This window comes from Sminthopsis crassicaudata, chromosome 5 (genome assembly GCF_048593235.1).
Source record: "Sminthopsis crassicaudata isolate SCR6 chromosome 5, ASM4859323v1, whole genome shotgun sequence".
Lineage (NCBI taxonomy): Eukaryota > Metazoa > Chordata > Mammalia > Dasyuromorphia > Dasyuridae > Sminthopsis > Sminthopsis crassicaudata.
The window spans coordinates 81,485,832-81,512,081 of NC_133621.1; the positions used below are offsets into that span (position 1 = coordinate 81,485,832).

The 26,250-nt window shown below is 35.3% G+C and overlaps 1 protein-coding gene across 4 annotated transcripts in view; it reads left to right on the forward strand.

The window, feature by feature from the left end:
* Positions 1-26,250, forward strand: part of PTPRN2 (protein tyrosine phosphatase receptor type N2) — a 1,470,018-nt gene that overhangs the window by 172,922 nt on the left and 1,270,846 nt on the right. For all 4 annotated transcript variants that reach the window (XM_074267305.1, XM_074267309.1, XM_074267307.1 and 1 more), the window contains exon 2: positions 5,574-5,624. In XM_074267305.1, coding sequence (XP_074123406.1) covers positions 5,574-5,624 — 51 coding nt within the window. The remainder of the gene's footprint in view (positions 1-5,573; positions 5,625-26,250) is intronic.

The window sequence follows — 26,250 nt, forward strand, 5'->3', positions numbered from 1 at the left end:
TGGCTAGCCTCTCACTAGATTCCCCCAGTGTGGAAGCCTCTCCACTCTGAATATCTCTGCACTGTACTGTACTGTGCTATACCTGGGCTGGACTACAATAAGCTCCTCTCTCCACTGCCCGATTGAAACAGATCTTTCCTGAATTTCTTCCCAAATATCTTCTGCTAAAATTTTTTATAGTCCAAATATTTATGGGTTCTGTCACTCCAAAACTAATTCAGAGGTTTGAGTGGTATTGATCTGAGGGAGCCGGGAAGAGTTCAGACAAATACTTATCTACTCTTTGCCATCTTGGTTTCGTCCCCTGCCTGCTTTTTCATTTAGATCATAAGCTTTTTGAGAGAGGGCTTTGTGTTATGCATCTTTGGGGCATTTAGCACAAGATGAAGAATCTTGAGCAGAGGTTCTCAGTAGTTGATGGTTGATGAGTATGATGGGGACTAGTGCCATCTGCTTTTCATCCTCTTGGTTTTTGCTTGAGAAGTCATGATATTTGGAGATGTTTTTACTCCTCTCCATATGTTTATTTGATGTATGGATCTCATGTATAAGGGAAAAACAGAGAATCTTTTTAATTCCATGGCTTTGTTCTTTGGTGTTCAGACTTGCACTGTCAAAGTAAATTTCCAATTAAGGATAGGTATATTTATATGTTTGTGCAATATGCACTGAAATTGTATGTATATGTGCAATGAAAATAGGGTTGTGTTTGTTTTTTTGGCTATTTATTTGAAATGTATAATGTCTGATAATTTTAACATCTAATTGAGACTTCTTAACCCCATGTCTCACAGACCTAATAGCTGAAATTAGAACACTTGTAGGAAGGTTTTTGATTGCTACTTTAGAGAGAAAGTATTTGGAATCATTTAGCCCACTAGTTCTCGGGTTCTTTTGACATACTCTCTGACATATGCCAAGGCTGGAATGTGACAGCCACTGCTGATTTGGAAAATGAAAAGTATCTAAGGCATTGCAGTTCACAGGTTGAGCTAAGTGTCTGGTAGACAAAATGTCGCTTCCATTCTCCTGATGATTTATGGTCATAATTACTATTAGTAGGTGGTTGATATTTAAAATGAAATATGGTCCTCCTTCATGTTAGAACAAATAACAACACACATCAATTAGTGGTGAAATTAGCATATTGACTGGTTGGGTAAAATATGCATAACCTTTGCAACTTTAATAATAAATAAGTTGAAATATTGTAGTTATTTTTTAATCCCAGGGTATTTGGGGGATCTTTCTAGTTTGCTATCTACCTTAGTTTCTCCAGAATAGGGAATCTATGGATAATAGGTTGGGGTTATTTCAAGTTTAGAATCAGAGCATTAATTGTAATGTGTAGCTTATTTTAATCAGCATCTTGCTATTGATTTCTTCATCTGTAAAAATGAGGCCAGTAGACTAGATGGATTCAGGGATTCAACTTTAAATCTGTCCTCCTTTTGTAGACCATGATTAAAATAGAATGCCTTTTCTACAAAATAATCTCGAGGATTTTACCATACACACACACACACACACACACACACACACACACACACACACACACATATATATATATATATATATATATATATATATATATATATATATATATATATATATATATATATAATTATTATTATTAAGGGGTATTATTACATGTATATGTAATAGGCTAAATCAATCAGTCAGCTAGCAAACATTTATTTAGAAATTTCTGTGTCCCAGGCACTGTACTAGCCTCTGAAGATACAGATACAATAAGTGAAACATTTCTCCCTAGCATATTTTTTATAGTATAGTAGTGTTCCATGACAATCATATACCACAATTTGTTCAGCCATTCCCCAATTTATGGGTGTCTCATCAATTGTCAATGTTTTGTCAACACAAAAAGAGCTGCTCTAAATATTTTTGTACATATAGGTACTTTTCTTTGAAATCATTAAGATATAAACCTAGTAATGATGTTTCTTAATCACTGTTTTATAGCTTTTTGGTAAAGATTTTAATGTAATTGATTTCTTTTGCAATCCTCTGAAATTTATTGTTTTATTTATCCTTTTAAAATATTATTTTGTATTGATGCAAAAATCTTAAATAAAATATTAGCAAAGAGATTATAGAAAGTCACCCCAGGATAATATATCATGACCAAGTAGGATTTATACCAGGAATGCAGGGCTAGTTCAATATTAGAAAAACTACCAGCATAATTGTCTATATCAATAACAAAATTAACAAAAACAATATGATCATCTCAATAGATGCAGAAAAAGCATTTGATAAAATCCAACATCCATTCCTATTAAAAACACTAGAAAGTAGAGGAATAAATGGACTTTTCCTTAAAATAGTTAGTAGCATCTATTTAAAATCATCAGCAAGCATCATATGGTATGTAATGGAGATAAACTGGAACCATTCCCAATAAGATCAGGGGTGAAACAAGATTGCCCACTACTACCATTACTATACAATAATGTATTAGAAATGCTAGCTTTGGAAATAAGAGAAGAAAAAGAGATTAAAGGAATTCGAGTAAGTAATGAGGAAACCAAATTATCACTCTTTGCAGATGATATGATGGTATACTTAGAGAACCCCAGATAATCAACTAAAAGCTATTAGAAATAATCTACAACTTTAGCAAAGTTGCAGGATACATAAATCATCAGCATTTTTATACATCACTAACAAAATCCAACAGCAAGAGATACAAAGAGAAATTCCATTTAAAATAACTGTTGGTAGTATAAAATATTTGGGAATCTATCTGCCAAGGGAAAGTCTGGAAGTATATGAGCAAAACTACAAAAAACTTTCCATACAAATAAAGTCAGATCTAAATAATTGGAAAAAATATCAAGTGCTCTTGTATAGGTTTAGTGAAAATAGTAGATGACAATACTACCTAAACTAATCTATTTATTTAGTGCTATGATAGTCAAACTCCCCTATTTTACTAACCTAGAAAAAAATAACAACAAAATTCACATGGAAGAACAAAATGTCAAGAATTTCAAGGGAATTAATGAAAAAAAAAGCAAATGAAGATGGCCTAGCTGTACCAGATCTAAAACTATATTATAAAGTAGTGGTTATCAAAACCATTTGGTATTGGCTAAGAAATAAGAGTAGTTGATCAATGGAATAGGTTATGTTCACAGGACAAAATAGTCAATGACTATAGTAAGTAGTGTTTGATAAACCCAAAGACCCCAGCTTTTGGGATAAATAATACACTATTTGACAAAAACTGCTGGGAAAAATGGAAACTAGGATGGTAGAAACTAGGCACTGACCCACACCAAACAAGATATCAAGATAAGAACAAACTGGGTTCATGATCTAGATATAAAGAATGATATAATAAACAAATTAGTAAAACACAGCATAGTTTACCTCTTAGATCTGTGGAGGAGAAAGGAATTTGTGATCAAAGAAGAGCTAGAGATCATTACTAATCACAAAATAGATGATTTTGATTATATTCGGTTAAAAAGTTTTTGTACAAACAAAACTAAAGCACATAAGATTAGAAGGGAAGCAATAAATTGGGAACCATTTTTACATCCAAAGGTTATGATAAAGGCCTCATTTCTAAAATATATAGAGAATTGACTCAAATTTATGAGTTCAAGCCATTCTCCAAATAAATGGACAAGGGATATGAACAGACAATTTTCAGATGAAGAAATTGAAACTATTTCTAGTCATATGAAAAAGTGCTCCAGATCACTATTGATCAGAGATCAATGCAAATTAAGACAACTCTGAGATACCAGTACACACCTGTCAGATTGGCTAAGATGACAGAGAAAGACAATGCAGAATATTGGAGGGGATGTGGGAAACTGTGGGATACTGATACATTGTTGGTGGAATTGTGAATACATCCAGCCATTCTGGGGAATGATTGGAACTATGCTCAAAAAGTAATCAAACTGTGTATACACCTTTGACCTAACAGTTTTTCTACTGGGCTTATAGCCCAAAGAGATCTTAAAGGAGGGAAAGGGGCCAACATATGTAAGAATGTTTGTGGGAGCCCTTTTTGTAGTAACTGGAAACTAAATGGATATCCATCAATTGGAGAATGGCTGAATAAATTGTGGTATATGAATGTTATGGAATATTATTGTTCTATAAGAAATGACCAGCAGGATGATTTCAGAGAGGCTTGGAGAGACTTAAATGAATTGATGCTAAGTGAAATAAGCAGAACCAGGAGGTCATTAAACATGGCAACAAAATTATAAGATGATCAACTCTGATGGATGTGGCTCTCTTCAACAATGAGGTGATTCAAACTAGTTCCATTTGTTCAGTGATGAAGAGAGCCAGAAAGAGGACTGTGGGAACTGAATGTGGTTCACAACATAGCATTTTCACTCTTTTTGTTGTTGCTTGCTTGCATTTTATTCTGCTTCTTTTTTTACTTGTTTGATTTGGTTTTTCTTGTGCAGCACAGTAATTGTATAAATATGTATGTATATATTGGATTTAACATATGTTTCTACTATGTTTAACATATATTGGACTACCTGCCATTTAGGGGAGGGAGTAGGGGAAAAGAAGGAAAATTGGAACACAAGGTTTTGCAAGGGCTAATGTTAAAGAATTAAAAAATAAAAAGCTTTAATAAAAATAAAATATTATTCTGAGGTGATCTATATGCTTCATCAGATCATTAAAGAGGTCCATTGCTCAAAGTTGGTTAGATACTCTATTCCTGCCCCCTTTAGGATAAAAAAATAAAATCATCTGTTTGGTATTCAGAGCCCTTTGAATGAACCTGGATCCTTACTACCTTTTCAGTCTTTTAATATACCATCTCTACTTCCACCATATATTTTGTGATCCACTCATGCTGCCTTCCTTCCTGTTGCTTGCACAAGAGATTTTATCTCTTGACTGTATTTTCAATGGTTATACAGAGGATTTGGAATTTTCTCCTTCCTTATATCCATCTCCTGGTTTCCTTGTTAAAATCCTGCATTTTGCAAAAAAATTTTTCTAGTATTCTTCAACCTTATTGATTCCCCTCTAAAAATATCTCCAGCTTATTTGGTATATCTTGTTTGTACATAATTTTTTGCCTAATGTCTCCCTAATAGATTGTGAGTTTCTTAAAAGCCGGGTCTGTAACTTGCTTTTTTCTTTCTCTCCCTATCCTATTGCACAGTGCCAAGTACTTTGTAGGTGTTTAATGTATGATTGCTGACTCCTGAAGACTAACTGACTAACTATGTTCCTTTGTACTGCAGTGATTAAAGGGAAATTTTGGATTAGGAAAATTGGTATGAATTCTCTGGTGATGTGAGGATGTTGGTGGAAATGATCTTTTTAAACACAGATTTGAAGTCAACATATTCCTTCAGTTTATGGAGAGAAAACTAGACATTAGACTGGAAAGAATTAAACAAAAGAGGATGTTTAATATTTTTTCCCTGTTATTTATCACACTTAAGAGAAGCCAAACATCTGTCTCACATTGCAGTATTAATACTCAGAGAACTCTTCCTTTGACAATCCTTTTCCTAGTACTAAGCTATCTTTATTTTTCTTCTTCCCAACAGGCTGTTTGTTTGAGGATGACCTTTGCAGACCATTTGAAATCTGTGTAAATGGTAAGTAGGAGGTCTCTGGCTAACCAATTTCTGCTCCTGCATGTGTACTTCTCCAACTTGAGAACAGTGCTACAGATGTTGAGGGAAGGAGTAGGACACAGGAACTGAGGGATCTTGTGCCACACACTTGAGCAGAGACATTCTCTTTGCTTAATTTTGGTTATGTATAGTATGGCTGAAGAAAGCAGAAAGAATAGAACTTTCCCTGGATGCTTTTGCATGGAAGGAAAGATGGAGAATCAATTTAAATGAAAAATATTCTCTTAAAAATGCACTGCAGTATAATCTGCCAGCAATTTCAAGCTGCTCCTTAACGGCCCTTGTAGTAAGAACTGATAGAGCCTGGTGCTGTCTAAGATGAATTCTTTGGCATAAAAAAAGGAAATAATCTAGATGGAATATATGCTTCCTCTGGGCTTTTGCCATTCATGATTTTTTTTGTTCTCTTCTTAAACAGTTTGGTTTCATTTCATTGAATTTTTGCACCTTCCAGCTGTCTGAAAGTTATTCCTTCCTTCCCTCCTCCTTCTAAAACAAGGCAGCAGATGTGGCACTCTGCATGAGTGGATAGGGATCAAAGTCTGCTAATGTGGCAGATGAAATGTAGATAGCAGGAATAACTGAGGTATCTTATACACACACTATCCTATTGTATTGAGCTGTGTAAACACAACGCTTTATAGTGACATGTCTCAGGAGGTATTGCTATTATGTCCTGATGCCTTTGGAGAAATATGATGAAAGAGGCATGTTTGGTGATAACAAAATGGTAATTAGGGAAGATGGACAGCTCACCTTTAAAACTGAAGATGGTCTAGTCCACACTCTCCAAAAGAAATCGTTTTCTGTTAAACCCCACTTTATATAAAACCATATTGAGTAAATGCTTTTTACAAGTCTCTTCTCTATTGACTGTCTATACATCCTGGCTTGTCGTCTCACCTCAGTTTTGACTGTGGAAAGAATTTTTGGCACTCCAGAGCTGGGTTCAAATGCTACCTCAGTCATCGACTGCACTTAATCTCTCTGAGGTTAATTTATCCTGTCTGTAAAGTATGAGGATTGTAACTTGATTTCCAAGGTCTCTTTCTTTCCTAATATTTTCTAAAATAAAAGTGTGCTGGATTAAGCTTTTATCAGGAGCCATGGTAAAGTTCTTTCATTAGGTAAACATGAGTGAAAGTAGAACAAAAGGCTCTTGTTTGTATCTGAGGATCATCTGGCTTCCTTGAACAAAGTTCTTCCTTCTTCTCAGGCTTGTCTTTATGGCTGGCTGACTTGCAAACTAGACTGGTCATTCTGAAATACCTGCAGATGAAATAAAATTTTTTTAGCAGATAGAGGATGATTTGATTATCAGAGTGGACCTATCCTCTCTTTCTCTTACCCTTCAAACATGAGTTGGCTTTGCTTTTTAACTTGAATATCCTTGTAAAGGAAAAGGAGATCCTGGGAGTTATGAGGCCAGTTTTCCTAGAGGTAGAGATCATCAAATTTTAAAGGAGGAGTGGACTCTTTTTGGTCGTTTGTTGCCTAGAAGCTCATTAAATAGTAGATGCAGGCAAAATTCCTATTCAGAGTTGTTCTTATATGAGAATTGGGGTCAATGGCTGCAAAAAACAGGAACAAAAATTAATGACCATTTTTAGGATTTATTTTCAAGGGGAGTTTTTTCATAATTTTGATAGATGGTAACCTGGGTTAGAACAGAACCACATTAAAAATTCTTTTCCTGGTGAGGTTGCAAGATGGTGAATAGAACATAATAATCATGATAGCTAACATTCATATAGTGCTTTAAGGTTTGCAAAAACACTTTAAATGTATTATCCTATTTGCGCCTCTGCCCAATCATGTGATAAGTCTTTGTTTAGCTTTTTGGTTCAAATATGTGATTCTAGTTGATGTAAGTGACTCTTCTTCATGATAGAGACTGTATTTGGACAGGAAGGGATGGAGGGAGTAAGGGATACAGACTTACAGAAAAAGAGAGAGAGACAGAAACAGAGAGGGAGAGCTGATTGCTAAATTTTCATTTTGAGCAATTAACTCCTCAGAAATCAGCAAGTGCTACAAATCAGGGATTAAATATTATTTTGTTGATTGTCTAGACTTAAAGTAAAACAGAAAACAATACAGATTAAATTTATAAGTGCTTCCTGTATCTCTTTTCTTTTTGGAAGTTGATTATTAATCATTTATCAGCATTCCAGCATCTATAACTTAAGGTCTTTAAAGAGCTGTCCTGGGTGCTGAGTGGGTAAGTTACTTGCCCAAATTATTGAACTGGTCTATGGTAGGGCTTGGGCATTTGACTTTTTGACACTATGATCAGGTCACTACCAACTGTTCTGTGCTGCCTCATATATACGGGGCACCATAGATATTCATATCCTCATTTTACAGGTGAGAAAACTGAGGCAAGAGAAGTTAAATGATTTGCTTGTGGTAGTGAGTTGTAGGAGGTGGAATTTGAAATCTAGGCAGTAACATACACGTTCCTTAAAGGCAAGATATGTTTAATTGTCTTTGTATTTTCAGTGCCTGGAACATAAAGGTGTTTTAACAGATGACTTTTGAATTAAACTGAATTTCCAGTTCCAAGTTTAGCTCACGGTTCCTGGCCTTAAATCCTGAGTCTAAGTTAACTCTGGTCACATGTTATCTGTAATTGTGAACAGGAAAGCATCCTCGATTTAGAAATGGAAGAAACTGTTGGGATTCTCTAGTCCAGTCCTGTCATTTTATAACTGATGAAATCAAGCCACTAGAGAGGTTAAGGTTAAGGTAAGAGTTCTGAGTCAGAATCTGAACCCATGTCCTGTAACTCTAAATGTAACACTATTTCACCATGCTGATTTTTCTACCATCTTGAGAAATCAATTCTGTGCTATTTATCTAAGGTCCAAGGATACTCTGGGTTGGTGGAGGAAACAAATCTCCAAATGGATATCTGATGGATATCTGACTGCCTCTAACCAGTGGCTGGGCAGAATTGTCTAGTCACCAGAGGCAGTCATAAAACTGAAGGCAATAGACCTTTTTTTTCTTTTTCTTTAAGATTTTTTAAATAAAGAAATTGCCCCTTTTCCTGGACAAAAAAATCTAATTCCCTTCTATATTTATAGACTAGCTCATGCAAATCTTGTATTGTCTATTATACTCAAATGCAGCAAAGATTCATTAAGAAGCTAGGAGAAAGAGAGAGAGAGAGAGAGAGAGAGAGAGAGAGAGAGAGAGAGAGAGAGAGAGAGAGAGAGAGAGAGAGAGAGAGAGAGAGAGAGAGAGAGAGAGAGAGAGAGAGAGAGAGAATGTGTTTTATTTGATTTGCATAGCATCAACAAAAGAAAAGTACCCTGTAATCTATGTTTGCCCATCACATTTCTTTGGTTTTGTTTTATGGAATTATACAGATATTAGATTAAGTTGAAAGTTTTGAATTTTTTGGAAAGGAAAGGCATTTTCCATGTAAATACATTCACAGTCTTGATTTGGGAAAACAGTGCTTAAAATTATTTTTAGCATATATATAAGTCTAAAAAACAATAAGATTTATAAAATTGTACTCTTTGGTTCACTGATGTGGAATAATAAAACAGGGATGCATACTGCCTTTGAAAGGACTTAAGATTTACAGTAGCCATTGGTAACTAAACAGTTTAGCCCTGCCATAAGATTGGGACAGATAGACATATGCAGTTGGCTAGTTGTTAATTTCATGGATTTTGAATCTTCTTGGATAAGAAAAGAGTAGAAATACAAATGCTACTAATGGATGAAGATCTTCCCTCAAAGCAGCTACAAACACAGACTCCCTTTCTGACTCCTGAGTATAAATAGTTTTTTTTTTTAATCTCTGGCCTTTGGCACGATCTACTGGGTCATTAGATTTTTTAAAATAACCACTCATCCCTCATTCTTATTGTTTCCTCTAAATTAGTATTAAAAATCCTCTAAGGTAGTATTTTAAAATAGTTAACTTTCCTGAGGCTGGCCTTGCACTTAACTCTACCTTGAAGAATTGAGTGGATCATCTTTTAAATACTGGACTATCCTTACAATTGAACAAACATTGATTAAGACTCTATTGAATAAGTGTTAGGCTTTGAAACACACAAATGAAAGAGCTCTGCCTTCCACAAGCTAATATTTTGCATCCCCATGCCCCTCATCTTGGCTGCCTATCTTTCTTCTCACTCTCAAGAAGTTTTATGTTGCCTCTTGTCACTCTTTGTAGTCTCTGAGTACGAGAATTATTCTAAAGATCACCTGAAATAGAACAGAACTGGGGAGTAAATCTGCAACAAGACAAGCCTATTTTTTGTGCCTGAATTAAAAGAAAGATGGACAGTGTTCTGCACTTTGGGGTTACCCACCCTGCTATGTTGTTTGGGGTTACCCACCCTGCTTGTTAGTCTGCATCATCCACAATATTCTATTTTTTTCTGTTTCTCAGTTTATTCAGATATTTAGCAGTGTTATCTTTGTTATTGTTCCTCTCATAAACTGCATAAACTAAATATGTATATATCCATACATATATACTTGTGTGTACATGTTTATACATATGGCTACATATATATATATGTATATACATACATATATATATATATATATATATATATATATATATATATATCCATATATATGAACTAGGAAGTGCAGTGGATAAATTGATGGTCCTGAAATCAGAGAGACATGAGTTCTGGGCTGGCCTTAGTCACTCACTAGTTGTGTGATCTTTGGCAAGTTATTTGGCCCTCGTTGCCTTAGTTTCCTCATCTGTAAAAAAGATCTAGAGAAGGAAATGGCAGACCATTCTAGTATTTTTGCCGAGAAAACCCCAGAAAGGGTCACAGAGTTGGGTGTGACTATGAAATGACTGACCAACAACCCCAAATATGTGTATTTATAGTTTTAGCTAGGAAATATTTCTAGGTCTGTATTTACTCTTAGAATGAAACCAATGCCTATTTTTCTATTATATGAAAGCCTCACAGTACTATATTCTTCCCTAATGACTGCAGATGACTCAATGAAACCAGCTGCCACAAATAATTGAATATAGAGGCAGGTTTGTAGTTTCATTAAGACAAGCCTCATTGGCATTAATTTGAACTTAATACATGGAGACTTATTAAGACTAAATTGAATCAGTACTTTAAGATTGCCATCTTTACAAAAACTCAAGTAAACCATTATGTACCAATGTCTTAGTTTTGTACCAGAAAGTAGTCATGATATTAAGAGATAGACACTGTTATCTCAGGTCTATAATCTGGTTATGACCAGGCTGAGTTGAGAGATAATTTCACTTGTCTGCTATAATTTGTGATTCCATTAACCTTGTCTTTGAAAGACCTGGTGACTCAAGTCTCTAGCTTAAAACAAACATCCTCATTTATTACCTGCTCACAGCTGTGTGCAGTGCAAGTGCACACATTGCAAGCTAAATCCTCATTCCCCCTTCCTTCTCCTTCCCCCCTCCTCCTTATCCTTTCCCACCTCTGTCTGCCCTCTCCTTTTCCCCTCCCTCTCTTTCGCCCATATCTAAATGTCTAGTTCTTTAGATATATATGTGCCACATGCATATTTGTAGTATCCAAGAGAGCATAAAGGACTAGATATCTGCCTCTATCTCTCTAAATATGTAGCTTTTTACACACACACACACACACACACACACACACACACACACACACATATGTAGCAGGTAGGAAAGTATAAAGAGCTAGATATCTCAGTCTCAGCTTTATAGATATTTACACATACATAGGTAGTATTTAGGAGAATGTAATGAGTTAGATAGGTGTCCCTATATGTATCTTTGTCTCTTTCTCAATATCAAACTTTTTATATATACACATATATTTCTCTATAACTTCAATGATCAATTTAGAGTAGAAAGGAATATTAGAAGTCATATATATAAAATACCTTAATTTTACATGAAAGGAAATAGAAGCTCAGAGAAGTTAAATTAAATATCCCAAGATAGACAGGTAATAAATATAGAGCCTGGATTCTAACCCAGGTTCTTTTTAGCAGTGGTGATACTGCATTGCTGATAGCCCTAACCATAAAGTGTCCTATGAATGATAAGGAGCTGAGGCAGAATTCTTAGAAGTCCTGCTGCAAAGTTTAGGTTTTGGGCTTTCCAGACCACTACTTAGTAGACTAGGACCTTGATGATAGAGGCATCCAGGGGTTACCCACTGAGTAGATGTTAGCTCTTCTTCGTAGAATAGTAAGCCATTCCCATTAGGAGGAACCCAGAGGTTGGGGAATAGGGCAATTCTATGTTCCCTTTAGGTGACAATTCCTGTGGAATCCAAAGTAGAAGTTTGAATGATTGTAGGAAGTTTTCATGGTGTTAGTTGAATTAGAGAAGTGCTTAATTAGGTCATCAGAGTGGCTACTTTGGGTAAAGGGTATTTGGAGTCATATATCTTTCTGACTTAGGGTGTGAAACTATTTCTAATAGCTTTCCTGTAAATGGCTATCTATTGTGGAGCTGATGGGAGAAATGAAGAATGTTATGAATATATATTATACCTTTCAGATTGATAATGCTTATCATCGGAAGCAGCCAGTGGGACCACATACTTCTAATGCTATGACTTGATGCAATAAGGGATTAATCACATGTGGGAAACTATATTGATTCCAAAGGTAGTTTCTTTGAGTTGGCTTGTAAAACACTGTCCGCTGTAGGCTTGTCTATAGAAACCTTTGTCTATCAACAATAGATTAGTAATTAAGGAGACTAAAACACAGTAATATAAAAGAATTATTATAGAACTTGTTTTTTTGTAATAATAGCATGAATTTAATTTCAATGGTGTCCCTTTAGGGGAACTCTAATCCACTCCAAAAAAGTATTTATTAAGAGTTTGCTATGGGAATATAAAACCAAAACAAAGAGTTCATTTTCTATTAGGGAGAGTAAAAAGTATATATATGATAATTTTAGGAAGAGAGAGAAAACATTAACACCTAAGAGGCTAAATGAAGGTGTCTAGCAGAAAATTAATTGTGTCTTGATGGAATGAATTGTGCCTTAAGATTCTAAGAGACAGAAGTGAATAAAGTTTATGTTCTAGACATTCCAGGCTTGTGCAGAGGTTTGGAAGTGAATGATGGGATATCATTCAGAGAATAGCATGTCAATCAGGGGAAGCAAACCTGAAAAAGAAGGAAGATTATTGCTAGATTGTTTTTTGTTTGTTTTTTAACAATTAAATGCCAAATTAAGAAATTTGAATTTTCTTAGAGGCAAGAGGCAACCACTGAAGATTCTTGGTATAGTGACCTTTGCGCTTTAGGAAGAATATTTTGGATACTGTGTGGAAGATGGATTAGAGAAAGGAGAAAATGGAAGTCTGTGTGTGTAATTGGGAGTTTTTGGCAGCAATCTAACTTATAATTAATGAAATCTAAAAATAAGGTAATATCCATCTGGGTGGAGATAAAGTATTGACTGTCAGTCAAGAATGGAGCAGGTCTTTCTTAAGTGCCTACTATGTAAATATGGATATGAGAATGAAAGACTGTACAGATACTATATCACCATTACTTCATGAATTATACCATTGTTGTGTTTGCTGGGTATTTCTACTTTACATCTGTTACACTGTTTTGTACTGAGAAGGAACTTGATAAATGCTTGTTGAATGTCATTGAATTCAAAGAAGGAAGAATGTGCTTTTATCATTCCAATTCTGCTCTCTCCATTACATTTTCTGTGTGTTGTTCCTTTTAGCATATCAAGGACAGTAATGCAAAATCTGTGTGTGAGCTGAACATGTCTAATAGACCTCCTTAAACATTGTTTCCCTTTGGAGCTCATATTATTTCAGTATCAGCCTTTGGGTTAGAAAAAACCCAGAGAAATGGTTTATTTGGTTAAGTTGGTAAGTTATTTCTCAGTACTTTTCAGAAATGACCAGCAGGAGAGAGAGGTTCTCTTCTTTTGCTCCCTGCCTCAAGCTTGGTCACTGAATCAAATGGTCCTAATCTTAATGACTTACCTGGACTCAAGATTGACAAGCCAGAGAAAATGAAATTGCCCCTAGTCATTCAGCTGATGTGGCATGCCTTCACGATGGTAGTACTTTTTGAAAATGACTTATTTTTTCTCTTAGAGGGGGTCAGAATACAGACAGAGTTGGACAGAAACAGAGAGAGACAGGTAGAGAGAATCAACTAGATACATGAAGAGTCAGTTACAAAAACAGCTAAAAATAACAAAGAATTAAAGACATAGGGAGATATAGACTTAGAGAGACAGTTACAGACTCTGAGGCCTACAGAGAGAGAGACTTATATTATAGATAGACCCCCTCCTTAATGCTTAGTTAAATATTCTACTCTATATAAGACTGCTTCACATTATAGCCTATAAATCTGTATAAAGGGAAGGTTGTTCACTAAGCAAACAAAGAGGAAACTGTACCTTGAGCAAACAAATGTTAACTAGCAAACAGAAGAATTTCTATTTCCTTTTAATGGAACTCCCCTTGGGCTGTTCCATTAGAACCTAAGAAGGATATTATTACTTGTTTAGCCTGGAGAACAGAGCTAAGGGGAAAACAATATTTATTCTTAAGACCTTGAGGTACTTTCTGTTTCAAAAATATTTATTTATTTGATATTTCTCCCCCCAGTTACATTCAAAACAATTTTTTACGTTTATTTTTAAGATTTTTGAGTTCTAGATTCTCTCCCTTATACCCACAATTAAGAAATCACACGTGAAGTTACATAAAACATTTCCATAAAAGTCAGGTTGTGAAAGAAAACATAGATTTCTTCCCCCCCCCCAACAAAAATAAAAATCCTCAAGAAAAATTAAGTTAATAATAGAGAGAATGACAGAGAGAGAGAGAGAGAGACAGAGAGAGACAGAGAGACAGAGAGAGAGAGAGAGAGAGAGAGAGAGAGAGAGAGAGAGAGAGAGAGAGAGAGAGAGAGAGAGAGAGAGAGAGAGAGAGAGAGACAGGATTCTTCATCATAAGTCGTTCAGAGTAATTGTGGATGATTGTACTGTTGAGAATAACAAAGCCATTTACAGCTGGTCATCCCAAAACATTACTATTACTTTGAATACAGTATATTTCACTCTATTCATGATGGACTTTCCAGGTTTTTTTTTCCTTGAGAGCATCCTGCTCATTGTTTCCAAGAGAACAATAATATTTCATCAGAGAAATTTGCTTCCAAAAGTTTTTTATAATTACTATTGCTAATTGTATTTCTCTTCATTTATTCTCTTTCCTTTCACCCTGTACTTTTGAAGTACTTTCTACTATAAGACAATCCATATTTAATCTTCTTGGTCCCAGTGAGCAGGAGTAGGAGCATCAAGGAGGCTTAATTAATATGAAGAAGACTTCCTAAGAGAGTTGAATAGACTATCTCTGGAGATTGTATTCCTACTTACTACAGGTGTTCAAGCACCTGTTTGTTCAAAAATCTTACAGGGTTGTGGAATTCTTGCTCAGGCTGAAGAAACTTCCTTTCCAATTCCAAGATTCTGTGAACATCTAAGAGAAATTCCCAAGAACCTAAGCTGGGATTTCTTTTTTTTTTTTTTTTCATCTTGAACTTTGATTTAATTAGTGAAGGTACTACATGGAGAAGGGAACTCCCTCTACCCATGGAAATCCAAAACTCTTTGCAAATTCATAGAGAGTTCCTAGGATTTGAAGAGGTTAAGTTACTTGTCCAGAGTCCCACCACTGATTATGTGTCAGGACTAGGACCCAAGTCTTCATATTTCAGAGATGTTGGCTTTCTGCTCTTTATTTTCCAGTACCTCTAAATACTTAGTAGTAGATAATTTGTTAATCTGTCTTAAGTGATGATCACTCAGAATCTTTATTCACTCTCTTTTAATAGACAAAAAAATAAGCAGCTGTCTCTAAAAAGCTTTTTGTTCCCTTGCTTTTTCTATCCATCCTTTTCTTCAGAAGCATTTGCCCAAGTAATATGTCATATGTGCGAATACAATGTGGCTATCATATTTTTGTGTTCAAAGTGAATTTAATTCAACAAATAATTATCTTTTTGTTCATTTTATTCCAGAAGAAATAGACTCAGGTGAGGTAACTAGATATTTCTATATCCCAAATAAAAATAAAGAAGAATCAGAATTAGGTGTTTTGCCTTATTCAATTGTTTTCTCCTAGCTCAAATTAGATGAATCTCAGGAAAAAAAATAAACAAAACTCTCTACCAAATTTATTTCATATAACCAAAAGGAAGTTGGCAACCTCCTAATCTAAAATTGGCTAGCAGAGTAGTACTGTCTTTGTTCATTTTAGGATTGAATATCAAATGATATTTACATATTGGGTGTGGGAATGAAAGCTCCAAACTGGATGTTTTTATTTTTTTTAAATGATCAACTATTTTCTATGAAATAGTTTCCCAAGAACTAGGGAAATAGAGGCAGTAATCTTTATATGATTGATTATCTAGAACTCTGAAGTGGATGGATGTGAAATAATACATTTGGAACTTTTGTTTTGAATCATCTTTGAGATTTGTAATAGCAAAATTTTGGATTAGATTTGTGATGAAATGGTTGACATTTTTCTGTCAGGTGTTTAAAGACCTACAGCAGAGTAGATCCTGTGCTAGGTGCTAGCAAGGCAAAGACATAAAAGAAATAGTCTCTGCCCTTGATCTATAGGAACAGAACGTTTGTACATAGCACTTGCAGAATATAGAAGGTAATTTGTTGGGGTGGTGTGAGGCAATAGTGTTTGGGGATTAGGAAAAACCTCAAGTGAATGATATTTGAGCTGAGCTTTGATAGAAATCAGGGATGTTTTATTCTTTTCAGCTCCCAGATTGGGACTATCAGTGGTTTATTATTATTTAGTGGATTACCCAGTGTGCCATGCCAAATTTTGATAAGCAGAGTATACTGTTGTGTTGTCTTGGAAAAAAAAAAGGAAAGAAAAAATTCCCCATTATCTTCTCTCTCTCTCTCTCTCTCTCTCTCTCTCTCTCTCTCTCTCTCTCTCTCTCTCTCTCTCTCTCTCTCTCTGTCTCTCTCTCTCTCTGTCTCTCTCTCTCTCTCTCTCTCTCTCTCTCTCTCTCTCTCTCTCTCTCTCTCTCTCTCTCTCTCTCTCTCTCTCTCTCTTTTTCTCCTTCCCTCCCTCCCTCTCCCCCTCTCCCCTCCCGAACGAGGATGAAATGGTTTGGCTGACCTTTGAAATCCCTTCGTGGGATTAATTGCCTAATTCCATGATACTTTGAAAGCTCAGAAGATTTTTTTTATAAGTAGGGATCGGCTACCCTAAAAACAAGATTATAATGTCATAGTAGTAATTTTATTGAGGCTCCCTTATTTTTTTTGTTAGCAGATAGTGCTGAGAGCCAGCTACGTAGCACAATGGATACTCATCTTTCCAAGTTTAAATCAAATCTCAGATTCTTACTAACTGTGTGACTCTGGGCATGTCACTTAACCCTGTTTGCTTCAATTTCTTCATCTATAAAAATGAACTTAAGAAGGACATAGCAAACCTCTGCATTATTTTTGCCAAGAGAATATGAAATGGGATCACAAAAAGTCGGATATGACTGAGGTGATTGAATAACAACAATATAGTGCAGGAAGATGATCTAGTTGATGGACTAACTAGAAATAATATTCTTTTTTGGGTGGATTCTACTTCTCAACCAAGACATTCTAAAATTCTTTAACTTCCTTTCCCTCCTTCTCTTCAATCCATATTTTGGTCTATATGATTGTGAAACACTGTGACCTTTTGAACAACACTTACCTCAGGAAACAGATGCCAAATCTATTATTTGGTATTCTTTATGTGTTCATTTTAAGGTGGATGAATGAGGACATCCAACATTATTCTTTAAGTAATAGTCATGTTTTTGGAGTTAAAAAGATCAATTACTATATCTGGAATGATCCAAGGTAATAAGGATTAATATTGTCGTATACTTGAAAAGATGAAGAAAACTGGAGTCTTAAAAAAAACACATCAAGTTATTAGTACGCATTTAATAAGTGTATATTGAATGAATTATGTGTTAAATTCTGGGTAAACAGATTTCAGACCATGCAGCCAATCATGAATAAATCAGATAAAGATAATTGCAGAGATTGAACATATTGCTTTGAGGTCTTTATTCCATAGATTAATAACTCTTTGATATCCAGACTTTACTATCACACAGGTTGCCCAACTTCCCTTAACATGGAGGAGTCTAGTCAAAGCCAAGCAATATTATTATACCAATGACCTCATTGAAGGTAATGTGAAAGTCATATGAGTTGGAGAGGGTCTGATCATAGATCATTTAATTCAACCCCCCACTTTATGTATGAGTAGACACAGTACCTGGTACATAATAAGCATTCAATAAATGCTTGTTGCTTGATTTAATCTGTTAACTGTGATTTTTTTCTTAGTTTTTTAAACATAATCTAAAGGACTTTAAACTGAAAAGGGAGAAAGATGGGGTTAGACAGAAGAAAGTTACATATGCCTCCTAAGATTTATATGTAAAAGCTGAAAGGGACATTAAAGGTCACGTATCCAATATTTAACTTTGATATTAAGGAACTGAAGAATAACTGAAGTTTCAAAGTTACACTGGTAATAAGTGACACATCTAAATATCATAGGTAAGTAGCTATGGTGTAGGAAGAAGAACATTAGTAGAGATTCCCAGTTGTGTTTAAGAGGCAAAAATCCAAGAAAAATAGACATCAGTAAAACCCATGACTTCAGATGTCTATCTGTAAACACACATAGTATGAGTAACAAGCAAAGTGAATGAAACACTCTAAAACAGAGAGGAAAATCTAATCTAATAGGTACTGGAGATCGATTTTATTGGGAATTTTACTAGCATATGATTCTAGAAGGTCTATCTAATTTTAAAAGAACAGGAGAGGTAGAAGGGAAAGGGTACATAAAAAATATCATTACATATTAAAAAGCTAGCATATCCATATGTTAGTATTAAAGAATCAGAGGGAAGAAAATCCCATCTGCTAAGCTGTAGTGGCTTGAAATCATTTCCCTGACAAAGAAAGTTTGAAGTTATGTTAGCATGTGGCTATGGGGATATGAGCCCACAAAATTAGCTGCAAAGGCAGTGATAAATAGACTAACACACACAGGCTAAGATTAAGACTATCCTTTTAACTGCCCTTTGCTGCTGGTCAAAGTTGGTGATCATAGATTTATGGAAGCCATTAAGTCCTTTAACGTTAGCCTTGGTTGCTTTAACCTGCTTTCAGAACTTTGCTCAACAAGCTGCCATGGTAGCTAAGTGGAGTCTGGGGAAATGAAGGCTATCTTGTTCCTAGTATCCTCTTTAGTATGCAAATGAAGTTAGAGCAAAGTAAAAAGCCAGATATGTTCCAGAAAAATTCTATATCCAGAATTTTAGCCTCTTCTTCCCAATTGTCATGGAGAACCAAAAGGTGTTTTTGTACATGCATTAATCCTAGTAGGAGATATAGTTTACTATATGCACTCAATGGGACTGTGGAGTCTTTTTCCATTCCTAAACTTCAATGAATATAAAACTTAAAAGGAAATAGAATGTAAAAAGAGTTAACCAACTTGACAATTTTTCTGTCAAGAAACAGCTTGATATGCTATATTAACAGGAGAAAAATATAGTTCTGGGTCTTCACATGAACAATTCTAGATTTAACGAGGCTGATTTAGAATAATGAAAGACATGCACAAAGAAGATATTGAAATGTGAAGATGATTGGAGACAAATCGGGGCCAGACTGTTCTCTTAATCTCTAATAGCATACAAGGGTCAGTCCTTTTTTTTTCTTCAGTAAACTTCTTGGAATAAAGAAAGACTGGGATATTCTCATTAGCCTTTCTTTTATTCCAATAAAACTCACTTCTGCTTTCTCTTGCTCTTCTTCTCCCTCTCTTTTTGCCTCTTATTTTTGTCATTCTCTTCTCTTCTTTCTCTATATTTTCCCTTTTTCTGTTGCTTTTTTATTTCTCTCCAATTCCTGTTTTCTCCCCATTTCTTCTCTCTTACTCTCCTATCTTTCCCTTTTTATTTCTCTCCTTTTCTTTCTTCTCTCAAATTCTGTTTCCCTCTCCCTTTGTTTATAAGTTTAAATAGGAGATGTTGGACTTTACTTAAATACGTTTAAACAAGGTTAACTCATGGTGTCATTTATTCAGTGATTGAGGTGGCATAGTATAGTCGGAAGATCATTGCATGGAAGCTAAGGGACTTGGGTCAAGATCTAGTTCTGTCACTAGGGGAAAGGGAATATAAAGTAAGCATTCATATAGCATCTACTAGATCTTAGGCATTGTGCTAAATGCGTTTTTTGGTTTGGTTCTTATAAATATTACCTCATTTAGTTGTCATGACAACCCTAAGAGGTAAATACTTTATTTTCCAATTTAGGAAACCAAGGCAAGCAGAGGTGAAGCATTTTCTTCAAAAGTCACACAGCTAATACATGTCTGAGGCCTGATTTGAACTTGGGTCTTTTTTCAGTCCCAGTGCTTTATATTCACTGTGTCAGCTGCTCTATTGTACTACCCAGGTGATTGTGAAAAGTCCTGTAAGGTCTGAGATTTAGCTTCCTCATCTGTTAAATATTGGAGCCTTTACCACATTATGCTTAAGATTGTCTTCTATCTTTTTGTTTTTTGATTCTTGGAGAACAACTTTATGCATGTATTAGGGTGTACTTTTTGCCAGTGGATCTTTTTTCTTAGAGGATGATTATGCACAAAGAGCATTAAGTTAACACATTTTTATACAATCCTCCTCTGCAAGTATCTCTGACTTTCATTAATCTTCAGTGTGTGCTTTCCTTTAATGGAAAAACTGAACAAATTATTTTTGTACACTGTGCATGTGAAAACAAATGTTAAATTTAGGCCAGAATTAGAAGTGGAAACTCATTTGAAAACCCGCAGTGAAACCTACGATAGAAATTATATTTATAACCTAGAAAAATTATGAAAACCTACATGTGGCAGATTAACTGATAACAACCCAATTTCACTGGTGAGTTGGTTAAACTGATTAGTTGGCAACTTGGGCCCTGAGGGAATCCTATGAAGAATAGGCTACTGAAGTATGGAAAGAGTCAGATGTTAAATGGTGGAGGGATTGTCTCTGTGTGTGAAAGTGCCAGGCCAAGGAGATGTAGGGCAGTAGAATGCCTGAGGGAGAGAGACATTAAGTTGGTATGTGTCTGTTTCAGTATTTTGCCAACAACAAGGCCTGAGTTCTTTTAGGTTGCCAGGGATGTGCTGTTAATGCATAGTAATAATCATTGTACAAAGGTTTTTCTTGGCTACATTCAACTTTCTGTTTCAGCTTATACCTAAAAAGGAGGGTATGTTGTTAAGTCATGGGAACAATGGAAGTAAGATACAAAATGAAATACTTCATTCTAGCATGATTCAAAGCCCAACCCAATAAGTATTTATTTTTTAAAATTAAATAGTATTTCCCCCAAATTACATGTTAAAAAGTTTTAGCATTATTTTTAAAAATAATAATTTTTATTTTCAAAACATATGCAAACATAGTGTTCAACATTCACCCTTGTAAAACCTTGCGTTCTATTTTTTTCTTTCTCCCTTCCCACACCCCCTCCCCTAGACAATCCAATGTGTGTCAAACATGTGCATTTCTTCTATACATATTCCCACAATTATTCTGCACAAGAAAAATCAGATTAAAAAAGAAAAAAATGAGAAAGAAAATAAAAAGTAAGAAAACAACAACAAAAATGGTGAAAATATTATGTTGTGATTCACATTCAGTCCCCACAATCTTCTTTCTGGATGCAGATGGCTCTGTACATCACAAGTTTGTTGGAACTGGCTCTGAATCACCTTTTTGTTGAAAAGAGTCACGTTCATCAGAATTGATTATCACATAATCTTGTTGTTGCTGTGAACAGTGATCTCCTGGTTCTACTCACTTCACTTAGCATCAGTTCATGTAAGTCTCTCCAGGAATTTCTGAAATCATCCTGCTGGTTGTTCTCATAGAACAATAATATTCCATAAAATTCATATATCATAATTATTCAGCCATTGTCCAGTTGATGGGCATCCATTCAGATTCCAGTTTCTTCCCACTACAAAAAGGGCTGCCACAAACATTTTTGCAAATGTGGGTCTCTTTCCCTCCTTTATGATCTCTTTGGGATACAGACCCAGCAAAGACATTGCTAGATCAAAGGGCATGCAATTTGATAGACCTTTGGGCATAGTTCCATATTAGCATTAATTTTTGCAAGATTTTGAGTTCCATTTGTTTCTCCCTCCTCTCTTCCAAAAAATAGTAGGCAGTTTGATATAGTTTATACATGTGCCGTCATGTAAAATATATATGAGAAAGAAGAAGGTAAGTGGGAAAAATGCTTTACTCTGCATTCAGAGTCCATCAGTTCTTTAACTGGATATGGATAGCATTTTCCTTCCTGAGTCCTTTGTACTTGTCTTGGATCATTGTGCTACTGAGAAGAGCAGAATTATTCATAGTTGTTCATCACGCAGTGTTGCTAATGTGGTATGTTTTTTCCTGGTTCCGTTCATTTCACATTGTATCAGTTCATACAAGTCTTTTCAGATTTTTCTGAAATCTATCTATCATTTCTTATGCAATATTATCCTATTACATTCATATACCACAATTTGTTCAGTCATTCCCCAATTCATGAGCATCCCCTCAATGTCCAGTTCTTTGTTACCATGAAAAGGGTTGCTACAGATATCTTTGCACATACAGGCCCTTTCCCCTTTTTTATGATCTCTTTGAAATACAAGACCTAGAAGTGATTCAAAATATATTTATTAAATTCTTTGTCTGTGTTATACACTGTGTTGGGCTTTAGAGATAAGTAGTTCCTGGCATTTATAGAGAACTTTAAGGTGTGCAAAGTCCTATGTATTGATATAGATGATAGATTTATATATTTTCCTTATTAGTGCCTGGTTCCATCTATCTATCTATCTATCTATCTATCTATCTATCTATCTATCTATCTATCTATCCCCCAGTTGATTTTCAAAACAATCTGGTAAGGTGGGTGTTATTATTAGTATACTCATCTTATAGATGAAGAAAGTGAGGATGGTAAATGTTAAATGACTTGCTTAGGGTTACATAGCAGATAAGTGGCTAGATGTGTTGTTAGATAGATTCCCTCTGGAGTCCCTTTCAATTCTTAAATTATGTGATTCTGGTCATTTTGCCTTTATTTAAAACCCTCTAGTAAGGGGAAAATCATGACTTCAGATGCAGTACATTGCCTTTTTGAATAGCTCTAAGTTTTAGAAAGTGATTTCCCCCCCTGACATCAAGACTAAATTTATATCTTTGCAATTTTACCCCTTATTTCTATTTCTTCTCTTTGAGGCCAAAGCCATCAAATTGAATCCTTCTTCCTAAGTGCATGAGGATGAGTTGTGTTCTCTGAAATGCCCTCTATTCTCTGTTTCTCTAAGACCTATTCACGGTCCAGGCAAAGTTCTACCCAAGAATAATTCTTAAAAAAAAATTATTGCCTTCCCTTTTGAAGTTTGAGAGGCCTTATTGCCCAAACCGTTCACATGAATGCAACTATTTAGTATGACTTATCTTTTTATATAGACTGGTATCCTGTCTTCCTTCCTACTAGTACTCAGGGACTTTGACTTATATGCTTTCTTGTATCCTTAATGTCTTGTATAAAAGAATGTCCTCTCTTTGTGATGATTATATAATTCTGGTTCAACCTCTCAAAACATTAAAGAAATCCTGTCCCTAGACTTTGGATTTTATTACCCATTGATCAAATCTTTCAGTTTGGAAGCCCAGGAAAATAGTGGGAATTCTAGTAAATTAAATGCATTTAAGTTATTCTGTGCTGAGTAAAATGAAAAGGATCCTGTTCAGGAAACTGGGGCATCTGCCTTTTAATGATGACTCTGGATGACCAGGGGCAAATCATTTTTCTTCTCTGTATCTCCACAAAAGGAAGGAGGTGGGGGAGATGATCTGGAAGGAATCTACGTAACTTACAACTCTGAAATTCTTTGAATATGTTTTGCAAAAAAAAAAATTGTGTGAACATATTCGGTGAACATTATCTCTTTTGGGGGTAATGTTTAAAATTTTATATCTCATGTGACCAAGTATGCCTGACATTGGGAATGCTTTCTAGGAGGTTAAAGTGTCTATTGCCTTCCTTACCATTGCGCTTGATCATTTAATCAGCATTTTGATGAATGAACAAATTCTAAATATATAGTCCCTGGAGCTGGTATTGCTTCTCTTTATTTTCTGTTCAGTGTGTGCCATGATTAATGATTGGCTATAAATAGGTGGCAGTGTTCGATTCTCTGGAAGACAGGATGGCCTGGGGAATAGACACTGTTTTGAAGCAAGAAAACTGTATCCCGAGACTATTTCTTCTACAGTTTGGCTAGCTTTAAAATGGATGAAAGCAAATCCAAATTCTCGGTGCCTCAGTTGTTCCAAAGGTAATCTGTGCATTTGATCAAGGTTTAGAAAACAACCTCCTTGTCATTGCAGAGAATTCTCAGGACGTTGGATGAAGAAAGCTGAGTTAATTGTAATTATGTCAAGTCTAGGAAAAAGTGAACTAAATTTTTGAGGCTATTTAGAATTGCTATTTATCTTGATGCTTTATCAGTTTTGCCACCACACACATCTATGTGCATTCACATTTTTCCTATCTTTTGCCTTTATGTGAGTAAATGTTGGTGAAAAAAAAATATTTGTAGACAATGAATATCTATTTTTAAAAGGCCATCATTTTAACCTATTTTTTTTCTGATGTGCAAGATAGCTGAAATGATCCTTGATTTTTTTCCGGAGCTCTTGCTATACTTTTAAGCAATTTATTTCAAATTAACCTAGAAAGATTTTCCTGAGCTTACAAATATTGCCTTCTTAGGAATCACATGTCTAGGGGAAAGTGTATTTTTGCAGTTAATTAAGCAACTCCTTCAGAAAGAGAGAGAGCTAAGCAACATCCCCTCATTCTCTCTTCTCCACCTCCGCCTTCTGCCCCTGTATCTAGTTGTCATGGAGATTGTGAATAAATTATGAATGAGGGAGAGGTCAGAAGTACAGATTAAAATATCTAATACAGAGTCAACTTCCAGTCTGTGCCCTGCTCCCAGCTCACTATAGAAATCTTTCAATTATGTTGGTTTTCCATTTGTCAGACCTTCTCTTTGCTATTAAATAAACCTTTGCCAGGACCAACTAAATTTTGGGCTGATGTAGTTGCTGCCCTCTTCTGGTTGCTGACTGCAGAGGACCCTTGAATGCTATATTTAAAGGGAAGGATGAATATAGTCCATGGAAACTTATTTTGGCAAAGGGAAAGGGGCAAGAGGCTGACATTGTGTTATTTTTCCCATTAGATATACAATTATCCTTTCTTTATGTGTATCTGGTCTTTCATCCGCTACAAACTATACTGGCAACATAGTATAATAGTGTGAGACGTACATTTAAAATGAACAATTTCTTCTAAAAGTGTTATCTTAGGCAACCAACTTAATTTCTTAAAGATTGATTTTCTTTATCTGTAAAATGAGAGGTCTGACGATTATCTTTAAGGTTTCTTCTACCTTTAAAGCTGTAATCCCATGATGGATTTGAATGGATTATTAATGTATTGAATACTGTGAAGGGGAGTGGAAAGAGAACCGGCAAGGGAGCAAGTTTGGGACTCCTAAAAATTTCTGAGAAGCTCCCAGAGATTTTGGTACTTGCATATATACATTCGCTACCTTATTTTCAAAAATGATCATGGAGTGGATACAAAGGTAGAAAATTGACCAAGGCTGTTAAAGGGAGAAATTGGAAGTGGGGACAAATGTTGTCAATTTAGAATCCTTCTGTTTAAAAAAATAGCCTTAAATAGCTTAATTTCTAGATTTTAACTCTACATTTATCTTTGGATCCTCAATGCATATTTGAATAATAACTATGTCCCATAGCTCTTAAGGGGATGGGCTATTTAGGGTATTGATTCATTCTGTGCTAATGCCCTTTTTTTAAGCCCCAGTCTGTTCAACACTGCCCCTAACTTAGGGGAGAAGATTCCACTTGTCTACTAAGGCTAGATCAAACAATGCTGATACATATCCAGGGCCTGGATTACTCTGGTAAAGTTCTGTTTAAATCCAAACAATTAGTATTTAAACTCTGTCAATATGTGGTGATTATCATCTGTTCATCTCCAAACATTTTGGATGAGAAATATCAACAGAAGTGACTTTTTTTTCTTTAAGAAGGAAGACTCAGGAGGTAAGTTATGCATCTGTCAGAAACCATCAAATTCCTTTAATCAGTGGAGAAAGTAGGAACATCCCATCCTGGATAGGTTTGCAAAAGTGATACTAAAGCTTGGTATGTGTGTTAGTGGAGAGGAATTAGGAATTAGATCCTCTCATTAGATCCTCATTAAAAGGCTAAAAGTCCAAGCCTAGTTCCTGCAACACAACCTCCAGAGTTTTAGTTATGTCTTTGGGGGAAAAATGTGTACAACTTAGTACACTTGTTGGCAACCTGATCTTCAACAAAATACTCGCCCACCTTCCTCATT